This window comes from Trichinella spiralis (assembly GCF_000181795.1).
Source record: "Trichinella spiralis strain ISS 195 chromosome Unknown Scfld2, whole genome shotgun sequence".
Classification (NCBI taxonomy): Eukaryota; Metazoa; Nematoda; class Enoplea; order Trichinellida; family Trichinellidae; genus Trichinella; species Trichinella spiralis.
Window position 1 is genome coordinate 754,215 of NW_003526941.1, and position 23,656 is coordinate 777,870.

At 34.1% G+C, this 23,656-nt stretch overlaps 7 protein-coding genes across 7 annotated transcripts; 6 read left to right on the forward strand and 1 right to left on the reverse strand.

Annotated features, from left to right (window-relative positions):
- Positions 1-5: 5 nt before the first annotated feature.
- On the forward strand, positions 6-2,841 carry Tsp_02638 (putative U3 small nucleolar RNA-associated protein 15-like protein). Its single transcript, XM_003378916.1, has 10 exons — positions 6-159; positions 214-346; positions 430-481; positions 535-648; positions 700-801; positions 861-994; positions 1,053-1,111; positions 1,168-1,348; positions 2,549-2,639; positions 2,716-2,841. Exons 1-10 carry the CDS (start codon positions 6-8, stop codon positions 2,839-2,841), a joined length of 1,146 nt encoding a protein of 381 aa, XP_003378964.1.
- A 133-nt stretch (positions 2,842-2,974) lies between these two features.
- Positions 2,975-4,106, forward strand: Tsp_02639 (40S ribosomal protein S13). Its single transcript, XM_003378917.1, has 2 exons — positions 2,975-3,362; positions 3,679-4,106. The coding sequence occupies exons 1-2, from the start codon at positions 2,975-2,977 to the stop codon at positions 4,104-4,106; spliced, it is 816 nt and encodes a 271-aa protein (XP_003378965.1).
- A 156-nt stretch (positions 4,107-4,262) lies between these two features.
- Tsp_02640 (ubiquinone biosynthesis protein coq-4) lies at positions 4,263-4,980 on the forward strand. The gene is made up of 4 exons (XM_003378918.1): positions 4,263-4,372; positions 4,407-4,522; positions 4,557-4,665; positions 4,914-4,980. Exons 1-4 carry the CDS (start codon positions 4,263-4,265, stop codon positions 4,978-4,980), a joined length of 402 nt encoding a protein of 133 aa, XP_003378966.1.
- A 703-nt stretch (positions 4,981-5,683) lies between these two features.
- On the forward strand, positions 5,684-9,720 carry Tsp_02641 (putative NADH oxidoreductase, F subunit). The gene is made up of 18 exons (XM_003378919.1): positions 5,684-5,754; positions 5,822-6,023; positions 6,090-6,254; positions 6,354-6,463; positions 6,558-6,732; positions 7,403-7,460; positions 7,526-7,569; positions 7,623-7,712; positions 7,804-7,952; positions 8,015-8,166; positions 8,289-8,383; positions 8,450-8,575; positions 8,640-8,705; positions 8,765-8,931; positions 9,067-9,220; positions 9,270-9,434; positions 9,498-9,599; positions 9,682-9,720. The coding sequence occupies exons 1-18, from the start codon at positions 5,684-5,686 to the stop codon at positions 9,718-9,720; spliced, it is 2,130 nt and encodes a 709-aa protein (XP_003378967.1).
- Positions 9,721-10,134: 414 nt separating this feature from the next.
- On the forward strand, positions 10,135-17,811 carry Tsp_02642 (putative cyclic nucleotide-binding domain protein). Its single transcript, XM_003378920.1, has 34 exons — positions 10,135-10,219; positions 10,242-10,318; positions 10,395-10,466; positions 10,803-10,884; positions 10,939-11,048; positions 11,113-11,189; positions 11,545-11,679; positions 11,745-11,898; positions 11,982-12,065; positions 12,129-12,190; positions 12,260-12,407; positions 12,459-12,510; positions 12,574-12,638; positions 12,702-12,794; positions 12,845-12,961; positions 12,999-13,228; positions 13,270-13,404; positions 13,465-13,588; positions 13,673-13,722; positions 13,783-13,916; positions 14,063-14,246; positions 14,302-14,470; positions 14,534-14,716; positions 14,782-14,900; positions 14,966-15,122; positions 15,199-15,262; positions 15,342-15,464; positions 15,511-15,627; positions 15,672-15,788; positions 16,926-17,074; positions 17,152-17,273; positions 17,343-17,499; positions 17,577-17,671; positions 17,703-17,811. The coding sequence occupies exons 1-34, from the start codon at positions 10,135-10,137 to the stop codon at positions 17,809-17,811; spliced, it is 3,951 nt and encodes a 1,316-aa protein (XP_003378968.1).
- Positions 17,812-18,178: 367 nt separating this feature from the next.
- Tsp_02643 (coiled-coil-helix-coiled-coil-helix domain-containing protein 8) lies at positions 18,179-19,703 on the forward strand. Its single transcript, XM_003378921.1, has 4 exons — positions 18,179-18,230; positions 18,639-18,715; positions 19,397-19,516; positions 19,593-19,703. The coding sequence occupies exons 1-4, from the start codon at positions 18,179-18,181 to the stop codon at positions 19,701-19,703; spliced, it is 360 nt and encodes a 119-aa protein (XP_003378969.1).
- A 1,849-nt stretch (positions 19,704-21,552) lies between these two features.
- Positions 21,553-23,447, reverse strand: Tsp_02644 (conserved hypothetical protein). The gene is made up of 3 exons (XM_003378922.1): positions 23,199-23,447; positions 22,245-23,146; positions 21,553-21,589 (listed from the first exon to the last, which is right to left on the reverse strand). Exons 1-3 carry the CDS (start codon positions 23,445-23,447, stop codon positions 21,553-21,555), a joined length of 1,188 nt encoding a protein of 395 aa, XP_003378970.1.
- Between the last annotated feature and the right edge of the window lie 209 nt (positions 23,448-23,656).

Sequence of the window (23,656 nt, forward strand, 5' to 3'; positions counted from 1 at the left end):
TTGTTATGTCAACTGATAGTCTCATCTGTACAGGATCTTATGACCACACAGTATGCTTATGGGATAACCGGCAGCAGAATCCTGTTATGCAACTTGAACATTCATTTCCTATTGAAAGTGTTGCTCTTCATATCAATGACAGTATGCTTCTTACAGCTGGTAAATTAAAATAAATGCTAAATTGTTGAATAAAGTATAATAAACGACTTTCAGGTGGTACAGTTGTCACCGTTTGGGATCTTGTAGCTGGGAAAGTTTTAGCCAAGCTCAGTCAACATCATAAAACAATTACTTGCGTTCGTTTTTGTACAAGTTACAAAAGAATTTTGTCAGGCTCATTGGACAGGTATGCCATTTGGGAGATTTTAGCATCAATTATACGTCTATCATATTTAGGCATATCAAAGTGTATGATTTGAATTCATTCAGCAATGTACACAGCATGGAATACCCTAGTCCTATTCTATCATTTGATATTAAGGTTTGATTTGAAACGATTTTGCATTATTTTTAATTTTTATTTCTATTTTTCAGAGTGATGACCGTTATCTCGTTGTTGGCATGAACAGTGGACTTGTTTCTTTTAAAGAACGTAAAGCAAAGGCAAAAACTGTTTCAAAGAAATCTCGAAAATTGCAAATGAGAAAAGTATGACATTTTCTGTCAAATTCTTTATGAATTTTGCATATATTTTTTCAGTTTGACGTCGTCGTACCACGGGACGAAAGACAGTGGTTACCGAAACATGATTTTATGTTGAAAACATTTGAACATCGAGCTGCTTTAGACTATGTTATAAAAGTAAATTATATGACGCAGTTGTATATTTTTTAAACATTAATGCAAATATGAATTTGCAGCCGTCCCAAAGCAACAAAAAACCCGAGGTGGCTGTGTCTATTTTCTTGGAATTGATAAGGCGTGGAGCGTTGATTAAAGCATTGAGAAAACGTCCAGAAGTGGAATTAATGCCTATACTTAAATTTATTAACAAGTATGCCTTTAATAAATATTCTCCACTGTTTATAGTAGAAGAAATATTATTTTTGCAGATTTTTGAACAACGTCAGATTTACAGAAATTCTGTTAACTGTTGTTGAAAAATTATTAGGTAATTATTATACGTATACTTGTTTCAGCTTTTTAATCGTGCTGGTTTATTTGTAGATATTTACGGGCCTGCAATGTTAGAACTAAGTGAAAATGTTCGGCACGAGTTTAAAAAAATGAAACATTTTATGAATGCAGAAGCACAGCAGTTGAAAAAAATTGCTTGCGCAACTGGCACGTTGAGTGTGGTTTTAGCTCTGGCCAGGGAAAAGCCTGGTGAAAGCAAAATGGAAATCGAGTGAACTACTGAAGGTTCGAAATAAAATGCTTTTCAAAGTGAAGCAATGCTGCTCAGAATGTGTTGTTCAATTGCTATTATTTGGATAAGTTTATATTTTTTGAAATAATACTGAAAAATGAGCATTTTGCACATTAATTAGCAATAATGTTTGTGAATGTGAATACTTTTAGTTTAACAAGAGAAATGTAAATTATATAATTGCCATCAATATATAGCTTTTGTTAATTATTGCATTGGAAAAGTACTTTACCTATGTTCAAACTTAAATAGTCATTTATTTCGATCGTTTTTTTTGTTAAGAAATAGATTTCATTGAGAAATGAAGTGCTGTCAATTTCTGGTAATCAATGTTTGCTGCTTATTACTCTTGGTATACTTTTATAAAATATATTTAAAATATTTAATTATTATTTATTAAAATAAATTTTAAAAATTTAATATTATTTAATTATTTTAAGATTACATAATCTAATTTAAAATTATAGTAAGAAATAAAATAAAGCGAACGAACGTGATTATTACAAACTACTAACCTTGCTACAGTATGCAGAAAACTATTTGTATTTATTAGTTGGCGCAACCTTTTTTCATTTATTTTGGCATTCGTCTCTTGAATATACTTAATCATATATGGTATGGTTAGATTATTTGTTCAATTGAAATGACGCCGTTTTATTTTAGCTTTTCTTTTCTTTCTTCAAATCTTTGATAGGCAAGGAAGTGGTGGTCGAGTTGAAGAATGATCTTTCGTGAGTTGTCTTGTTGTTTTCAGTAAAATTTGAAAAAATTTCATTTACAGCAGCGTTTTACATTTACATTTAAATTTAAAACATTTACAACCAATTACATATTATCTTAAATGATTTGTTGATGTTTGTTTATTCTGTGTAGTGTTTTCAAATTGTTCATACAAATTGTCAATAATGATATTTATTTCGGAATTGATTTTTGATAATAAATAAATTATTTAAGTTAGTTTAGTAGAAGTTTTATGTCTTACATCATAGTGTAAGGGGTTTGGTTTCTCTGTTACTTTTTTTGTAATTGAATTTCTTTGGTAGAATGAGGTTTTAATTTTTAATTATGCTGTTGTAGAATTTAATAATTTAAGAAAGAAAATTTTTTGCTTGAATTTGCATTTTTTAGTTTTAATTAACTTTTTTATTTTGTATTTTTTAAGTTATGATTTTATTTTAGCATTACTGGCAATTTGCATTCTGTTGATCAGTACTTGAATCTGAAATTAAATGACGTTTCTATTTCTGATCCAGAAAAGTATCCACATTTGGTATATATGTCTATTATTTTGATGTGTCTGTTTAGTATATTATTATTTACTTTGAGCATATTCACGTTCATTTTAGGTCTCAGTGAAGAACTGTTTTATAAGAGGATCCGTCGTGCGTTACGTTCATTTGCCAGCGGATGAAGTTGATACTCAACTTTTGCAAGATGCCACGCGCAAAGAGCATATGCTATCTAGAAAATAATTAAATTAAAATTTTTTATTAAACTTGCATTTTTTAGAATTATTTTTAGTGAATTTCAATGTGTATTTTTCCATTGCCATACATTTTCTGTTGCAGTAAGTTATAACGTTTGTGATTTCATTTTGTATTAGGCATGCTTACAACAAGGTCTGCATGTCGACTTATTTCGGCCTCTGTTTCGAAAAGCTACCCGAAATTTACACATTTACTTACTGTTAAGCCGTTTCATCCAGCTTGTATAAGTTTGCGCATAGTTCGGCCAGTTCAGTTGTCTTTTGTTCGTCAGTGTTCGTCTGTGAAATGTGTGGCGAATTCTGTATTGGACAACACCACAGATGCGGTGGATAATTTTCATGGAGAAAAATTTCTTCTTGTTTATACGTGTTGCCGTTGTAACACGCGCGATAGCAAATTTATATCCAAAATTGGCTATCAGAAAGGTGTGGTTTTAGTCAAGTGTTCTGGATGCAGCAATTATCATATAATTGCTGACAATTTGAAATGGTTCTCTGATTTGAACGGTAAGAAAAATGTTGAACAGATATTGGCAGAGAAAGGCGAACATGTGCGCAAAATATCACTTTTTGAATTTGTTGATAATTTCTCCAACGAGAAGCATTAAATGTTTTATTGTTGATATATGGTTTTCATTTGTTCACTGAAGGTTTTGTTGACCATATATATCTAACATAATACATACATGTATATATGTATGCATGTATGTATGTATTATTTTGTTTGGTTATTGTTGTTGGATTTTTTGTTGATTTGTCAGCTTTGTTTAGTTTATTTTGTGAAGTTTGTCAAAGATGGGACGAATGCACAATCCTGGTAAAGGTATTTCCAAGTCGGCTTTGCCGTATCGACGGTCGTTGCCAGTTTGGCAAAAGATGTCAGCTGAAGATGTGAAAGAGCAAATATACAAGTTGGCAAAGCGTGGTTTGCGTCCATCACAGATTGGTGTGATTCTTCGGGACAGTCAAGGCATTGCTCAGGTGCGCTGGGCAACCGGAAATAAAATTTTGCGCATTTTGAAAGCAAAAGGTTTGGCTCCAGAAATTCCCGAAGATCTGTACCATCTTATCAAAAAAGCAGTCAACATTCGCAAGCATTTGGAAAGAAATCGCAAGGACAAAGATAGCAAGTTTCGCCTGATTCTGGTCGAAGCGCGCATTCATCGTCTTGCACGATATTATAAGACGAAGAGGCAATTGCCTCCTACGTGGAAATATGAATCTTCCACTGCTTCGGCGCTTGTTTCTTGATTCATTAGCTAAAAATGAGCTAATTAAATGAGGAATGAAATAAAATTATTGTTTTGTTGTTTACTTAATTCCATCATGTGATTTTCTCACCAATTATATTGTTTTGCTTTTTCAAAATTTTACTATCTAATCGCTTTTGTCTTAATGTGAAAGAAAATGTCTGCGAAGCTGTATCCAACCCACATCCCAACCACAGGCTTGCAGAAGGCAATTTTAGCTTCTGGTTCAGCGTTAACGGCAATTTTAAGTCCATGGAGAGGTGGTAAGTCATTCTTTTTCCTTCTGTATTTCTGTTTCAAGGAAGTTGTCGTTGAGATGCCGTAGCGTGTATGGGAGAAACTACTGCTGGATGGGTACTTCCAAAAATTTACCAACGCATGATGGAAGATTCAGAAGGCCAGCGCATTTTATTGTAGGTAATTATTATTCTTAACGATTTATTGTTTAAAGTATTCATTATTTCACTTTTGAGAGAAAAACCTAGAATTCAAGATGATACTATTTCCTTGGAGCAGCTTCGAAACATGCCTGACTCCACATTAGGACGAGAGTACGCGCGGTTTTTAGATCGTTTGGTATTGTATATGGTTGCTTGTTTGAAAATTTATTATTACAAATAGGGTATCAGTATTTTTCACACTTTGAATAACTTTAACATTAAAATTCGCATGTCGGATTTTAACACATCGTAAATTATAATGACTAATACGTATTCACTATCACTGTTATGTATTAATAGATGACTAAAGACTAAAATTTTGAATGAAAAGTTTGTATTTTTATATTAGTATTGTTGTTATTGTTGAGTAGAAAACAACGCCAAGCGCAAGGCCAAATGTGCAGTTTGTCGACGACGTGGAATTGGCATATGTAATGACTCGCTATCGTGAGACGCACGACCTGTTCCACACGCTTTTACAAATGCCAACAAATATTCTGGGCGAGGTGATGGTCAAATGGTTCGAAGGAATTCAATTTGGTTTTCCTATGTGCATCACCGGTGGTCTGTTTGGTGCTTTTAGACTTTATCCGAAGTAAGCGATACTGGATTTTTATTTTTCTTTTCACTTAAACATATAGTAAAGGTTGCTTTTGGAAAACTTATAAATAATCGAACAGTAAACATATATAATTTAATTAAATTGAAAAATATTATTGTTGTTTGTCTCAGTTTGGAAACTGTGCAAAATTTCAGGCAGAGAGAATTGTTTCGCTTGCATCTGAATTGGATTGTCCATAATGCGAAGCATAGTCGGTTTTTGATGAATGTATACTGGGAAAATTATTGGACTGCTGATTTGCGTGAACTGCGCGCAAGTTTGAACTTGGATGAACCTCCTGAACTTTTGAAATAATTTAATATTAAATTTCTGCAATCACATTTGATTTTACACTTTTTGGTCATTTGGTTTCAAACCACAGAGATGATGAAATATTTTTAACATATATATATATATATATATATATATATATATATATATATATATATATATATATTGAATAATTTTGTTGATTTATTATTTGTGCAGTTCATTGTAGAATATAGTTGAATAGAAGCGTTTATTCTATTGAAAAAGATGTCCAATGAAGGTGATCATCCTGCTAAAACAGTTATGAATCGGATAACAGAAAATATACGCGCTTACAAGTTTGTTTTTCCTTAATCATTCAATCACTGAATCACAAAACATATTCCATGAGAAATGTGTTTCCAGATTTGGTCCATCGACTTCAATCGATGCAAGCATTGATGAAGATGATTTACCTATGACTTATGGATTTGAAGCTTTGGTTTCTGATGATAAAGGCAATATTGTTAATGAACTGATGAAAAAATCAGTAATTGGAGACAATTTTGAACAGTTGCACGCCGTTCCAACGAAAATGTCTAGAAGGGCAAAGAAATTATTGAAAAAGGTGTGTAATTTTTTTTTCTAATAATGTAATGGAGAACTGAACGTTTTGAATCTTTTTATAATACAGAAAGAACAGCAAGGAACCAAAGGTGCGGGTTGGTTCCATATGCCAGCAACTGAGATGACTGCTGATAGGAAACGTGATTTGCAACTTATTCAAATGCGCAGCATAATCGATTCTAAAGCGTTTTATCGTCGAAATTTTCAAAAAGCGCTTCCAAAGTATTATGAAGTAGGTTGAAACTTTGAATTTTTTTTTACCATTCTTTGATAATTCTTTCTGATTCTCTGATACTTCAGTTTTATTCATTTATAATTCTTTGTACACTAGATTGGACGAGTTGTGGACAATCCCATTGATTTTTACAGTTCGAGAATTCCGAAAAAGCAACGAAAAGCAACCATTGCAGATGAATTGTTGGCTGATAATGAACTGAATAAGTATTATAATGTTACATTTAATTATTTTATGTATATTAAGCATTAATGTTGTTGTTTCTTTCACTGCTTAGCGTGTGTAAGATGAAATACAAAGAGGTAATGTCAAGGAAGCTTTCCCGAAAGCGCTTGCTTCAAAGAAAAAACAAGCAAAAAGAAAAGAAACAATAAACAAAACGGAGCTTCAGTACTCCTTTGATTTCTTTACCGTAAAAATGTTTTCTGGTAAAAGGAATAAACCTGCTTATCTGATTCTATATTGTTGCTCAAAGGTTTGCGAAAGATAATAATAAACTAATGGAATTTCATGACTGTTTTCAGTTTATCAAGGAAAAATAATATGCATACTTATAGTAAGTTATTAGTGGTATTGATGATGCAATTAAAAGTGAATTTATAAAAGGTGAGTGAATTTTCTTTTACCTTTGACGTGGCTAATAGTTTGCAGTAAGCTATTCTTACTGTAGTATTAATAAAGTCATAGCTGACTTTTTAATGTTTGTGCTATATATTCTTAAGCAGCTGTTCTTTTATAATATATAAGCAGTTCTGATTATGCAATACGCATACATTTCTTAATCGAAGTGTAATATTTTATGCATTCAATGCAGAAACAGTTTAACTTTGATCTTGAAGATCAACGTGTTTTCTTACTGTATTTTTTTCCAATTTAGCTATTTTTTTGAAATTTTAATATTATTCCTTCTTATTAGTGATGCCGTATCTTTAGACTATCATAGTTGTGTGAATTGTATTAGGAAAACACTTTTTTGAAAATTTATGTCCATTTTTTTGATAGTTTTTTTTCAGCGAAATAGTTGCCGTTGAAGTGAACAGCATTATTTTTAAAATTGTCTTAAAATATTTAGCATAAGTTAAAACTGTATTGTAACTTTCACACTTTTTGATTTTTCTTTTTAGATTTCAAATTCATTTTTTAAGAGCACAGAAATGAGTATTTCCCGATTGGTTTGTGGTTCTTTGAAGTTTCGATTTTGTGGTAACTTCTGTATTGCAAAATGTCTTATTTAAAATTTATGCCAATGATTTATTTAGGTTTTTCAGTTCGATCGTATAGCGTTTCCAGTGAGGGCGAGAAATCTATAAAAGTGCTTTTTTTTTAATCTGTACTTTTTTCTAAACTAAATGTTTCTAATTCTAGACTAAATTTGGTAATTTAAAAGATGAGGATCGTATTTTTACAAATTTATATGGGCGACATGACTGGAAACTAAAGGGTGCTCTTTCTCGGGTATAGATTCAGTTTCTTCATTATTTATGATGTTAATTTGTATTCTGTGATTTTTTGAAACTCAGCTGTGAGGATTTAAATAATAATATAGGGTGACTGGTACAAAACAAAAGAAATATTGTTGAAAGGTGAAGATTGGATAGTTAAAGAAATCACAAAATCTGGTTTACGTGGTCGTGGTGGTGCTGGCTTTCCGGCTGGATTAAAATGGAGCTTCATGAATAAACCTTATGATGGAAGGTGAACATGCTGATTGAAAATTTGTAATACATTTGTTCGAGTTTTGGTTAGTTATGTTTCAGACCACGCTATTTGGTTGTTAACGCCGACGAAGGCGAACCAGGCACATGCAAAGATCGTGAAATTATGCGTCATGATCCGCACAAGCTAATCGAAGGATGCCTAATTGCAGGGCGAGCCATGGGTGCTCGAGCGGCTTACATTTACATTCGAGGTGAATTTTACAACGAGAGTTGTATTCTACAAATGGCAATTCATGAAGTAGAAAATTTTGATTCTATATTTTGTAATTTTTTGCACACATGAACCACATATTATATTGTAAGGCTTATGAAGCCGGCCTGATTGGACGTAATGCGTGCGGTACTGGTTATGATTTTGATGTATTTGTGCACCGTGGAGCTGGAGCATATATTTGCGGTGAAGAGACGGTACAAATTGGAAGATTAAAGAAAATATTTTGCTTTTTATGATAAATTTACTCGCTGCTTGTTCAGGCACTTCTTGAATCGATTGAAGGAAAACAGGGAAAACCAAGACTGAAACCACCCTTTCCGGCAGATGTTGGTCTGTTTGGTTGTCCTACTACAGTAACCAACGTTGAAACAGTTGCCGTTTCTCCTGTATAAATTTTTTAAAATTAAAATAGCTTTGTTTTAAATTAATGATTTCAATATTTTGTTTAAGACAATTTGTCGTCGTGGTGGCAGTTGGTTTGCATCTTTTGGAAGAGAACGAAATCATGGCACAAAAGTATTTTTTATAATTTTTTTGATTTCAAAGATGTTGTTATTCTGTTTTATTTTGTATAGCTTTTTTGCATTTCTGGTCACGTGCACACACCTTGTACTGTGGAAGAAGAAATGTCCATACCGCTTAAAGAGTTGATAGAACGCCATGGCGGAGGTGTCATCGGTGGTTGGGACAATCTGTTGGCTGTAATTCCTGGTGGATCATCAACTCCAGTAATCCCTAAACAGTAATTATTATTGTTTTCATATTTATAACATTAACGATATCGATAATATTATCCTATTTTTTTATTTTGAATTATTTCAGGTGATTTTAATTGCACATTGCATTGTTTTACATAATTTTCGTTCCCTCTTTTCAGAATATGTAATGATGTTTTGATGGATTTTGATGCGCTCATAGAAGCAAAGACTGGATTGGGTACAGCTGCGGTTATTGTAATGAATAAACAAACTGATATTGTAAAAGCAATTGCGCGTCTTTCGCTTTTCTATAAACATGAATCTTGCGGTCAGGTATGTATCCAACGTTTGAATATTAGTCAGTCAACAGTTATTGCTTCAGTGCACACCTTGTCGTGAAGGTTGCAGTTGGTTGAATAAGATGATGTGGCGATTTGTCGATGGAAACAGTGTTCCTGAAGAATTGGACATGATTTGGGAATTGAGCAAGCAATTAGAAGGACATACAATATGCGCTTTAGCCGATGCAGCTGCTTGGCCAGTACAAGTAAATGATTGGTTATTTTTTTATCTGACTGGAAGATTTCATTTATTATATTTTTACGTATAGGGTCTTGTACGTCATTTCCGTCCTGAACTGGAAGCTCGGATGAAAAAATTTGAAACACTGAGAAAGAATATTCAGAAAATACAGAAAGAAAAAGTGTTGCATGTGTTTTAAAGTTAATTCTTTTTTTTTTCTTTACTCATTTTATTTTGAAATGGTTTTCTCAAAAGATTTAAGTACTTTTTAGTTTAACTTACATTTTGCTGTTCCTATTTATGGAGATTAAGAACTGCAAATTTATTTGCATTTACATTTGTCTGCACATTAATTCTACCCTAGCAAGTTGCAGATTAAAAATGTAAAAGTGCTTATCAAGACAGCACTTTTAAAATAAATTTCTCAAACGCTTTTTTATTAGCAAAACTTGCGCCAATTTTACAAAATGTTTTTCATTTATCTTTTTAATTAGTTCAAAATTTGAAACTAACGAAAAGTTGTAGAAATAATTTCTTCGGAAAAAATCTTGGCAGCTGTTAAATCTAGTAATAAATAAGTAGTCGTTGAATGGTAATTTTCTTTATTGCTAAATAATAAATTATAAAACTGGTTATAAAATGTATTTTGCTAAAATATTTTGACAGTATTCTAAAAATACTTGAATATATTAAATCTACAGTATCTACAATAAGTCATTCTTGAAATGGTCAGTGGATTGTACTGGGTCCTGGTAGAAATTTTGACAAAGGATGGATGCATTCATGCAATTCATTCAGCTGCTTTACGAGGTAATTACACTAATATTTTCAGTATTGGAATGTCAAAGCAAAACTAAATTCAAAGATTCAGCTGTCGATTTGCATAACTTTAAGCTTTGCAAATATTTTGTAATATTTTACAATTTCATTTTAATACTGTTGATATTAATTTACATTAGAGAATTTTTAAAATAAGTTTCTAAAGCATCTATCGCAGTTTTTGAATTCGCGGTGCATTGAAGGTGCCAACCACTATCCAACGATGAAGCACTTTAAGGTTTTTCAAATCAACATTGCGCGTTCAAAACATGAAGATACGGTTGTTTTTTTAAAGTTTAAATACTTTTTATTTTTTAATTTAAATGTAATATGAAATTATTGGCAGTAGGGTGACGTGAATAACAGATGAATGAATGAATCATGTTTTCGTTGAACAATGCGCAAATGTGCGAATATTTAAAAATATTTTATTGATGAATAAGTAAATTTTGTAATTCTTTTCTTATTACGTCAAGCAAGTTAATATTATTTTGTAAAAATTTTTAAGCAGTGAAAAATGAATATGCAAATTTGTTTGCAGTTAATTTTTAATGTTTGCTTTTCAATGTTTTAGAATTTGAAGATCATCACCATTGGAATGGGTTGCATATTTATTACTTGGGTAATAAATAGGTTTATGCGATTGAATGTAGCAAGTAATACTACAATTTTTAACAATTTTTTTTCTTTTCGTAATAAATTGTATTCAGCATCATCTGCTACAAAATATCCGGTGACTTTTAGTCGGAAATCGTCTTTCAATTATCGCTTTCGAAAGCGTGACCGAATGCTATTTTATGGACGTAAATTGATGAGAAAGGTAGTTGAAATGTTTGATTGCTTTTTTAATTTCGGAATGACATGACCGTTCATTTAATTATCAGGTAACAAGTGCCGTGATTAATGGTGATAAAAAGCAAAAGTTGAGAAAGCGGGATCGCGTTTTCAGATTTGCTTCCAAGTAAGTTAATAAAATTCTTCTTTTTATTTATCTATTAGTTTTGCTATTATTAATTAAAAAATTTTTTTGAATACATATATAACAAAAACGTTGTACATGCGTCAATGTTTATCATTATGCAAACGTTTGATACGAAATTTGCTGGTCATCGTTGTTTATGCATGTGCATACTTTTTCTTTGTTTTAAATCAAAATGTTGGCTGTAGTTTATTTAATGATTAAAAGTATTCATTAAAAAATGTGATATTATTCAACATTTGAAGCAGTTGTTTTGCAAAGTGAATTTGAAAATTCTTTGAAGAATTTGAATTGAAAAAATAATTGTAATAAATGTTTAATGCTTGAAAATTTTTAGATTTCTTCGTCCGCAGAAGAAGGACTTTACTGCTAGACCAATTCGACGACCGCCGGATGCTTTTTTGGAAGCTGACACTTCATTGCCAGTGTCGCCAAAATCAGTACAGCTGCTGAATATGTTGAAAAGCATTCGGTTTTTGAAATTTTAATTCTTACTGTAAAGTGATGTTATTATTTTTGTTTTGCATTTTTTGATAGAATTCTTGGTCATTTTGAAATTCCATTTTTTCTCGACGTTTGCAAGCATATTGAAACGAAACGCTTTGCTGCTGATCAGTTTGTTTTCAAAGATGGAGAAATTCACGACTGCATATACATTGTTGAAAGCGGTCGTCTTTCTTTATTTATCAAGGTAGTCTACTGATTTACCTATATATTTTAATACTCGTTAGCATTATGTTATATTTAAGATGTTTCTTTTTGAATTTATTTAAGGATGAGAAATTCGATTTTGAAGTGAAATCCGTGGGCAGAGGAGATAGTTTGTATTGTTCTTTGAGTATTCTAGATATGATCAAGGTATTAATCATTTTTGACATAATTGTAATTTCAGATTTGTTCATTGTTTAAATTTATTTTAAGAATCAAGCCAGACCCATGAAGAATGTTTTTGCAAAAGCGACAGAAGAATCTGTTGTTTTACAGTAATACTCTTTCATTAAGATGATAATTTATTATGATTTTTTGAAAGATTATTTGCAATGTAATTTCAGATTAAAATCGAGCGTATTCAATGATATTTTTGATAAATATCCAGAATCTTGGACACGTACCGTTCAAATTATTCTTCTCCGTTTTCAACGTATAACGCTAGCCACGCTTTATCGTTACTTTGGTTTCACGTCAGAATTGTCCAAAACTGTACAACTTTATCGCATAATATTTCTGTTATTATATGGTTTGAATTTTCAGGGTAGTCGTACAGTGTCAAAGTTATCCCCATTGCAAGAACAGTCTTGTAAAGGTAAGGCGAGTTTGTTGAAATTTTCCTACATTTAGAATGCTTTTCCATTTCCATATAATTTAGATTTTCGGGAAATTAAATCAGAGAATGAAGGCGCTACTCCTGAAGATTGTACGGCATCTGAAAATGTTAGGAAATTATTTTCAGATGAAAAAAAGCAGTCTTTAATGAATAGTTAATGATGCTTTTAGGCTTTTCCTACCTTTGGGGTGTCTACTACTGATGATGATTCAGATATTTTTCAAGTGGCCATTGAAGAATTAGCCAAATTGTTCGGCATGAAGGTTTCGTTTGAATTTTTGTTATTTAACGAATTGTGCATCCATTTATTTAGGAGGCATCATTCCTTGTTGACAAGGTGAAAGTGGAAAAATTTGAACCTGGCATAATGATAGTCAGACAAGGCTCAAACGTACATTGCCAATATCGTTGTAGTTGTTGCTGTGTGTATGTAAAATTCTAAGGAATGTTTTTTTTCTGTTTTGCAGGAATTGCAGCTTTTCTATGTGGTATCCGGTATGTTGGAATTGTTGCTCGAAAGTCAAGAGGAGCCGGATGTTTTGTTGCCGATTTCGATAGTGCAAACGGGTGATGTGATTGGCGGTTTGTCAGTTTTGACTGGTGAGCCATCTTTTTTTGCGGTTCGAACTCGCAGCTTTTGTCAGCTTGCCATTGTGGAACGAAAAAGCTTATACGAGTGCGTTACTTTTCTCAATAGGTTTTTAGTTGGTTGTATTAATTTTTCTTTTTTTTACGTAGAATTATCAGTGAATATCCAAGGGTAGTGGTCAACGTTGCCTCGACTGCGGTGGAATCTTACTCTGATTTTGTAAAAGAATTCGATATGGCCGTCGAGTGGGAAATTTGTGAATCTGGGAAAGCTCTTTACAAGTTGTTTGTTTTATTTTGTTAAGCATTCAAAAAGAAAAAATAATCTGACAAATTTGTTTCCAGGCAAAACGAACAAGCTGATGCTTTATACGTGGTGCTCAGTGGAAGATTGCGATCCGTTTTGACCAGAGAACCTGGTACGAGAGAGGTGCTGAATGAACACGGTAGAGGTGATGTAGTTGGATTGGTATGTACTTTTATAGATTTTGATCAAGAATATATATATATATATATATATATATTATTATTGGCGTTAACTTCAATTTTTAAGGTTGAAATTTGGACTCTACGCCGTCGTTCTACGTCAGTGATTGCCATTCGGTGTGGTTGATTGATGATTTGATTTGATTGTTTGTTTGTTTTCATCATTTTTATTTTAAGGGATACTGAACTTTGTAAAATATACGCTACGTTGATGAATTTCATCAAAAACAAACATCCTCAAGTGTTGTCGAATATAATTCGTTTACTTGGGCATTGTATTATTGAACAACAACAACAGACAGTATCGGCAGGTATTATTTATATGTTTTTTGTTGGTGAATGAATGACTTTGACTTTTCGAATTGAAATTCTAATATTATTTATTTGGTTGAAGAATTATTAATATACGAAGAAGGGCAATAGTAATGACCAATAATTTATGAAATTCAATTTTCAGTACATCGTGAACCGTTGGCCCACGTATCGAATTTGAATACAATTGCCGTCCTTGCCGTCTCTGATGAGGTTCCTTTGACCGGCTTTACGGTGGAACTTTGGAATGCGTTGAACTCAATAACACCAACTGAACTGTTCTCTTCTTATACACTGCAAGATATGCTCGGTCCCACTGCTCTTGACAAGTGAACTGCAATTGTCATTTTATTTTGCAATTGATGAAAAAATTTCTTTCATCAGGGTTAACGAATATCAAATAATTACCTGGCTTAATCAGCAAGAGGATGGTAATAGTATCGTACTTTATCAGTGTGATGTTGAGTTGACCACATTTACATCACTTTGTATCAGGCGTGCCGATTGCATATTGATTGTTGCTAACGGTGAACAGGAGCCAATGGTTGGCGAGGTTTGTTATTGCTGTTAAATAAATGAATATATATATATATATATGTAAAGTACATTATTGAAGATTGAAAAAGAGTTGGAAAATTTAACCGTACGAGCGCAAAAGGAGTTGATTCTTCTTTGGCACGATTCTACAGATCGACCTCGTCGTACTGCCGAATGGCTTGATCTTCATGGCTGGGTTTCATCACATTATCATGTTCGCTTTCGTGATCGGGTGTTCAAGCAGCGTAATCCAAAAAGGATGGTCTGTTCTATAATTAAAAAAGAAAAAATTTTTCTCCTCCATTCATTCAATCAGTATTTTTACAGTTGCGCTACAAGGAACGAATCATCCGCCGATGTGATAACAGGCATACGGACATTGCGAGGCTAGCCCGGGCGTTGACGTCTACTTCAATTGGTATTGTTTTCGGGGGAGGGGGAGCAAGGTATGCGGACGAACGTTTTCCTTCTCCAATTAGCAATGACGAAAGTGATGGAATGAAATTTTCAGAGGTGCTGCTCACGTGGGTATTATTAAAGCGTTGAAAGATCACGGCATCCCGGTGGATATTGTGGCTGGTGTTAGTATTGGTGCTTTTGTTGGTGGCATGTATTGTCTTGACTCGGATGTACCAAAGTTGATCATGTGCGCCAAGCAAGCGTTCAAAGTGAGAATCATCATTTATTTATCGAAACAATTTTCAGCAATAAAGTATGATTGTTTTTAATTGAAAATTTTAACAGGAAGCTGCGTCGTTTTGGGCGAGGTTGTTTGATCTCACGTATCCAGTATCAGCTCTGTTTACGGGTAATTTTGCTTTGTATTAATGATATGCGAAGAATTAAATTTCAGAAAATGTCGTTTTTTCTAATTACCGTTTAATTAGGCAAGGCGTTGAATCGTTTGTTGAAATCAGTATTCAACGACGTCGAAATTGAAGATCTTTGGATTCCATACTTCAACGTGACCACTGACATCACATCATCAGAGATGCGTGTCCATCGAAGTGGTATGTTGTTGCACGAATAGCTTAGTTTTGTTATTGTTCTGCTCAGGTAAACTGTGGCGCTTCACACGCGCCAGTATGTCCTACATTGGTATATTGCCGCCTCTGTGCGATCCAATTGATGGTCATTATTTGGTCGACGGTTGTTACATGAACAATTTACCAGGTCAGTTATTTGTTCCCACTGCTTTTATGTTGCTTTGCTGTTAGGCACGCTGTGGCGTTACTGCAGGGCTAGCATGTCGCTGGCCGGTTTCGTTCCACCCATTTTTGATCTCACTGACGAACACTTGCTCCTTGACGGCGGCTATGTAAATAATTTGCCAGGTAATAATAATAATAATAATAATAATAATAATAATAATAATAATAATAAAATTCCTGAGTCGTAAAGTCGGGTCCCCACACTTTGAGAAAAAACAGATCATTGTTAAATAATTAAATAAGCGGGATATTATATTCGAATGGAAATGAAAATGATATTTTAAGCTGAGAAAACTTTTCTTTTATAAACTTATCCTATGATAATGTCAATCGTATAGTAGGTCGTATGTGAAAACTTTTCTATCATTGAGAGCAAAAACTAATTTTTAATTTTATGAAGTCACGTTTTGAAATATTGATTCTTCCTTATTGCAGACATTTTTGCATGAAAAATAGTTGTGTTGATATAGCCTAACGAAAAATTCGCTTAATGAAATAAAATCTAACTAGTGAAGCATTATTGTAAATATTAGAAATATGCTGTGTGGGCTTTGTTCGACTTTGCAGTGGTTTTTAATGAATAATGCATATTTATGAACATGTACTAGTTTACTCGATGCATGTTTCGCTTCAAATTAATAAAATGAAATATTGAAATTTGTGAATTTTTATTTCGAATAATTTTTCTTTGTTGTCATTTTGACTAATTTTGCTAATTATATATGGTTGACTGTTAGAATGAAAGTTTCATTTAAATTTTGAATTACAATAATAACAATATTAGCTTTTAAAGAAAAGTTTTCTTTTCATTTTTTAATTTTTCAAATGGTCAACTTTTCAGATTTTCAGTTCAAACATTTTTAATTTATAAGATAAAAAAAATCGCCTGATTTGAGCGAGTGACTCGTCGAAGTGCTGCTTGCATGTAAGTTTTTGTGCTATGCAAATCTGCAAACGTTTCATTAATGCTTTTTTTATAATAAATTCGATATCATGTGCGTTCAGCTGCACGCTTTAGATCACGGCTGGAGTGATGTACAATATGCATCGGTATTTTTTTATATTGCACTGTGCTGTTTGTTTGGTGTTATTAAGGATGCATCGTTTTGCTTTATATTATCATTTGGAGCTTGTCTTTTAACATTTGCTTTTATCGAACTTGTGGTTTTATTACTGGCACTGTTTGTGTTGCATTTATTTATTATTTTGTTTTTGTCCTTTTTTCTGCTTAAGTTCAGTTTTTTAATATGTATTTTGCAGCTGATGTGATGCGCAGTTTGGGTGTGCGAACGGTGATTGCAGTGGACGTGGGGGCACTGACGGAAACTGAATTTACCAACTACGGCGATTCTTTGTCTGGTTGGTGGGCTTTGTGGAAAAAATATAATCCCTGGGCATCGCCTGTTCGGGTGAGGAATTTTTTTATTTCTATTTTATGCTTTAAATGTGAAATTTGATTTCATATTTCATCTGTCTGGTGAAACAGGTAATGAGCATGGCTGAGATTCAGTCACGTCTTGCGTACGTTAGCTGTGTGAGACAGTTGGAAGAGGTGAAAAAAGCACCTTATTGTCATTACGTTCGTCCGCCAATAGATAAATACCAAACGTTTGATTTCAATTTGTTCGACGAAATATTCGTATGAAATATGATGATGAATTTGATTGCAATTCTTAGCAGCTCATCGGAATTGTGTTCTCCAATTCAGAATGTTGGATACTGGCATGGCAAAACTCTGTTAGAAGAATGGAAGTCCAGTGGCAAATTGCAAGAAGTGTTTGACGGACGATCGGCTAATCTTTCCAAATTTGCTCAGAGAGAAAAATTCAAGCGAGTGAGCTTCATGCTTTACGACGATTGGTCCTTTTTTTGTGTTTTGAAATTTCCATGCTCAATGCTTTTATTTTCAAGGGGTTTGCATTCACGTCCGCTCAATCATTCACAGATCTTGCTGCTATGGTATCAAAAATACATCGTCCCTTTGAAACATCTCTAGACGAGAGTAAGTTTTTATTCATTTTTGATCGAAAATTTCAGGTCCTTGTACATATTATATTTTCATTCAGTTTCTGAAGAAGAAGGTGACGATAGAATTCCGCTTGATTTGATTCACCCTACCAGTAGTTCATCCGCAAAATTGGCTTAATTGACATGTAATTGTTTCAATCGTGAGAAAGGTATTTTATTTTTTTTATAAAAGTTATACTTCACTCGCAGCATGCATTTTTAAATTTGTGTTAATTTTTTACGGGATTGACATGAAAACCCGTAAAACTCTTCTTCCTTCTACTTCTCCTGTCTCACTGGCTATTGTTTTCTCCATTGGTTGTCGAATGAAAATTCTCCAATTTCCAAAATTTTCATTTTCTTTTGTTAATAAATTGTTTTTCCTGATCATTGATAGCAATCGTTTTCATTTTCCACGAGATGTTTTATCAGTATTTTTTGCTTGTGATAATAGAAATTGAAACAACTAAATTCTAACATATCTTTGAACGAAACTTCAATTTTTAATGACACTGTTTTCATCAGAGAAACCATTTAATTTTTGTTCAGAATTAAGCAGTAATTTGGCACTAGTTTCTTCCCCTGATGTTTACATTTTAAAGTAATTTACGGAAAATTTTCATCAGCTTGAATATCGTTTTCTCACAGACCGAAACTGTACTACTTTGATTAGTAGATTTTACATCTGTTCTATTTAATCCAGCTAAGATCAAATAATTGATTCAAACATTTACAGTCACAATAATATTTAAATTGACATTTTGTCGTCTGATTACTCTTTACATTATAATTATGTTGGACAAGATGCTGACATTTTCAGAATTGCTTCCTGCAGAAACGATCGTCAGTCAAAAGTGAGAAGCTTTATTTCAGCTTTCACTTGGAGGGTGTTGAAAAAGATTATTTCAAATTTATCAGATAACAGAACATTTCAATTATTCAGAGTAAAAAATTTAATTATTTAAGGTACTTTATGCGGACAAACACTGCTCAAAGGGAAATGGCAACTGAAAACTTGTCGAAAATTGCGAGTGCCGCGATTTGTAAAATAGCATATATCCACCTCAAATTAGTGACAGTTAATTCATGTAGGCGTATGTGAATTAAGTGAAAGAGAACAAAAAAACTGATTTGGATCTAAACTTGACATTCATTAATTCTACTGTAATTCGACAAATTTTCTACAGTGGTAAGTGTGATTTTCACGTATAAAATTGCAATCAAATAAGACTTCTGTTTTGTTTGATTTTGTTCTTCTTTTTGTTTTTCTGTTTTGTGGTTTGAATGTGTATCTATTTAAATCGTAAGACAGTTTATAAACTGGTCTACATTTTAAATCCCATCTACACCGTTGAAATATTATATTCCATCTGTTGACCGTAGAATTGTCGGAAAGATTTATTATTTAAATAATACTCTAACAATAATAGTATTAGTAGTGCAAATAATTTAGTATCGTCATTATTTACAAAAAATGAAGTACAGTATCACAGGTAATTATTTTTAATACAGTAATCTTTAGGGTTAGAAAAATTTTGTGAATTTGTAAAGTGCACAAGTTACATTTTTTTTAATTGACAATAAATTTAAACTTTATGCTGGTGATCAGTAATTAAAATGCATATAAATGTTGAAATGTAATATAAATGTCTGTTTTAAGTAGAATAATAGGAAGAGACATTTTTTGAATTATTGGCAGCTGCATTAAATAATATCAATTGTAGTATTATAACAACAATTTGAAAATGAGCGGACATCGGGTTGTTATTTCTCGTGATGACGTTGATCAGTTTGATAAATTATTAGAGAAAAGTGGATGCGCTAAAGAACATTATGTTTTGCAGGTAATAGCATCTTCAAACGGAATGTTAAATGCTAAAAACTTGATAAATTGTATAAGTTGATTAAAATTATTTCAAGGAATGTTATGCTGAACACAAAGATTGGCGAAAGTGTAAGAAAGAAATTGATGCGCTCAGAAAGTGCATGAAAGTGGAAGATCGAACTCAATCAGCGGACAATGCTACTTAGCTTTTGTTCTGCAGCTCATGCTAATTGTTTTCCTACTGGAACATCTGAAGTAAAATTTTTGAATAATATCATCAAGTGGTCTGATTTTTTGTTTGTCATTTCATGGATTATTTTTTCAGACTGTAGTGTTATTTAAATAGAGATTTTCCACTTTTTATCCTTCTTATTCAGGTATATCATTCTGATTTTTACGGCCTAATTCTGTTCAAAATTGGGAAGTAATTGGTTTTCCTTTTTGCTTTTTTGTTTAATTAATTAATTAATTATGTTCTACTGATCAATTTTGTGAGAAAGAATTTGAAACGAGAAACGAAAAAAAGCCAAACAAATGAACAAATGCTTGAACTGAAATAGCACTTGCCAGTGTTGCAAATGAAAATGTACAAGTGGGATATTCTAATTTGTAACTAATTTTATCATCATCATTAATTGTTACAATCAAAACTGGTCCGTTTGATGTGATGGTTGATTTGCTCCTTACATCGAAGATGGACGATCAGAAGAAAGAAATTCAGTCATCAATTGGTTGATCATTGTGGAAAGCATGATCTATTATTATGCAGTGTTGTTGGGCTTTATTTTTGTTGAAGCATTTTCTGAGAACACAACTGCAGGTTATTTAATTTAATTTAATTTTATTTAATTTTATTTTATTTTATTTGTTCATTTCGCTGTCATTATTTATTTATTTATTTATTTACAGATTAATCACACATTTTCGTTATAATTTTTTGATCAACAAAGCAATTTTTGCTGAATATGTTTTCAGTTTTAAGAATTTGCAACAAATTCTTCAATATTGTTGTCGTTGACCGAAGCGGAAAATATTTCCGAACAAGTCGAAGCTTTTTCTTCCAATCACTCCAGTGATGCAGACGATGTGGCAGTGGAAATGGCGAAACATTGTCCAGAAGTGCGCTGCTATGGACGTAACTGTGCTATAGTACGTGAATTCAACGCTTGCCCTGTCTGCGCTTGTCCAATAGGTCTGAACAAATATTGTCTATTAATAATCGTATAATTTCAATGCACTGTTGTGAATTTTTCATTTTTAAATTATGTCAGGCAGTCCAGCACGAGGTTGTGACCGTATGCCAAAGTACATGTATGATGAATTGTTCAAGAATGGCTGTCAAAATTTAGCTAATCTCACCGCACCTCGTTATCCAGCTGTGACCGTTTTTCGATGGTACCGATATGTAAGTTGAGTGTTCAGTGCTTGGTGATTTTCATCATATTTATTAATTCAGCTCAATCAGTTGTTATTGGAAGTTTTTTTTCATTTTTTAAAGTTAATCCACATTTATATATATAGGCATGGAACAGTTTGGCGTTTACTGCTTTATTTTTAGACTAATCATTTAGATGGAACAGATGAATGCCGAATTTACATGTATCCTTATTGTCGTGATTATGAGCTCAACGTATGGCCATCACCGAAAACTCGAGAAGAATGCTATGATTATTGTTACAAGACAGGCATGCCATAGCACGCGTATGTATAATGTATAGCGTGGAACAAAATATATAAAATATTTTTATTTAAATTGTCTTATTTTTGAAATTTTCATCACAAAACGTAAAATTCGTTCCACTGTTTTAGCCATTGTTATTGTTCAATGTGCAGTGTTCATTTTATTTGTGAGTATACACGCTCGCTACACAGATTGCAAACATTATCGTTGTTCATGTTAATAACATTTGCTTATTTGTACATTGTGAGCGTTGTTGTTTCATAGATTAGCATGTTGTTATTAATACTTGTAGAAAGCTGTCGTCCAGCCGTGTGAGTGAGACTGTTTTGATAGGAAAAAGTTGGAAAAGTAAAAGACCGTGGTGCAACAAACGATCATTCGACAAATAACCAATGCGCACTGTACGTTAACCTGAAAATCATTAATAATGTTTCAATTCAGATTAAAATTGGAACGTATCGCCTATCCAATTGTACGAGTTTATAGTAGAAGATGCAATTGTAATTTTAATTAATTGTTGATTTGATTTATTTTGCTATGATAAGCATCAAAAAATGTTTTGATCAATTTTGCCCATTAGTTGGTAAGTGAGCTTGATTTTTGTTGATACATTTTGGCAAATTCGGATTATGGAAATTGTTTCGTCGTTCACCGTCTTCTGGAAAAGCGGCAGTAAGTAAAAGTTTTGTTAAAATCAGCATGATGAAAAATATCAATTAGTTAATAATTTCTGCACTCTGGTATTCAATTCAGTTGGGACCATCCAGAGATGTATATGTATATGCTGGCCTTGAATTCGTTCAACCGGTATTTCGTGAGCGTTGTTTTTCTGGGACCGGTTTGTTCAGCCTCGTGCAATGCTTGCTTGACAGGCTGCGATAAAGCCGGTGTCGAATGAAAATTCCGTTTTCACCGTTACCAAGCAACGGCAATGAACGACTGCCGAGATGGCAAGGGGCACAATTGAAATTGACTTCGACCAGTTGACGATGATCTGTGAGGGTGTGGTGGATTATTATTTAAATAATAATTTTTTTTGAAAAATGATCGATCATTATTCTCTCACGAGCGTCGTCGTTTGAGCAGTTGTTGCTGACGATGATTGGTCGACTGCGTTCGGCCCAGGGTCGACGCTGGGCGTGGTTGCTGGTCGCAGTGGTGGTCGACCTGCTCCACTCGGTTTTGGTGGAGAAGCGTCGCGAAGCGGCCGTGGCACGGCTCCACTGGCAGCGGTCTCGCAACGCTTGCGAGCCGCTTTACGGTCGGATCGGTATTTTCATCTACGCCGACCAGTTGGAACGCTACGAAGGTACAATCGCCTGCTGGAAGTGCTACGCCGACAGCCATGGCTATGAGCAATTTGTCGTGAAGCCGTTTGCGGAAGACCAGCGGTGCCAGAGGCGATGCGGCCATATAGTTTCGGTCTTTTTCAGACGACACTGCGTGGCGGCGGTCTATTTGGACCGGGTGGATTGGCTGCTTTTCGTCGACGCTGACAGTTTTCCGGTCAATTTCCATCGATGCGTTGAAGAGTTCGTCGACCCTGACTATCAGATAATCCACTACGAGCGATTTTTCAGCGGCGAGGTGGCGGCCGGCTCTTACCTCGTCCGCAACACTGACCAATCCAGAGACTACTTGCTCGACTGGGCCGAGCAGAGTTTCGTTCTGAATCAGATCCACGTCCACAACATGGACAACGGTGTGCTTCAGCTGCACGTGCTTCGGGCGGTCGGCGTCGACCACGACCGTCTGGCCGTCTGCTGGGACAAATTCCGCAACGCCAGCTCGCTGGTCGGCTACTTCGCGTTCGTCGGCTGCACGAAGAAGAGCCTGCGGGAGCACCGGCCCACCGCCGCTACCACTGCCGGTCACTCCCGGCGGTCGGTGAAAGTGCTGGCGCCGTTGGGCGGCTGGCTTCGCGACGTCTGGCTGACGGGCGGCCGCTGGACCGACCGGGATTTCGTCCTGCACGACTTGAAACGGCAGAACGCTTTTCTCAAACGGTTCGTCTCCGAACCGTCCTGTCCGAGCTCGGTCGACACCGCCGGTTGGCTCTGGTCACTCGGTCCGACCAAACTCGGCTACAAGGTGAGCGTCGAAACCGCCAGCCGACTGTTTTCCAAAGCTGAACGTCGGTCCGCTCGTTACCACCCGGATGTCTTCTTCCTCGATAGCTCTTCTTCGTCAGGTGTCGTATCTCATTACGGCTGAACGTGCCAACCGTTGTCAACAGACAAAAACGAAAACACCAACAAGTGCCTCTCATTTCTCACTCGCCGGCACAGTACCCCACTCCTACTGTAGCGTACAGGTATTGTTCCGGTTGATATTCATGTTTATTGATTGCTGTGGCGAATTGTTTTTTATTCGTTCATTTTTCATTGATCCCCACTAGGTATTTTTTTAACAATAAAATCAGGCAATTAAATTTAAATTTTGTCAAACTGACAACTGACGAAAATATGTTGCACTCCT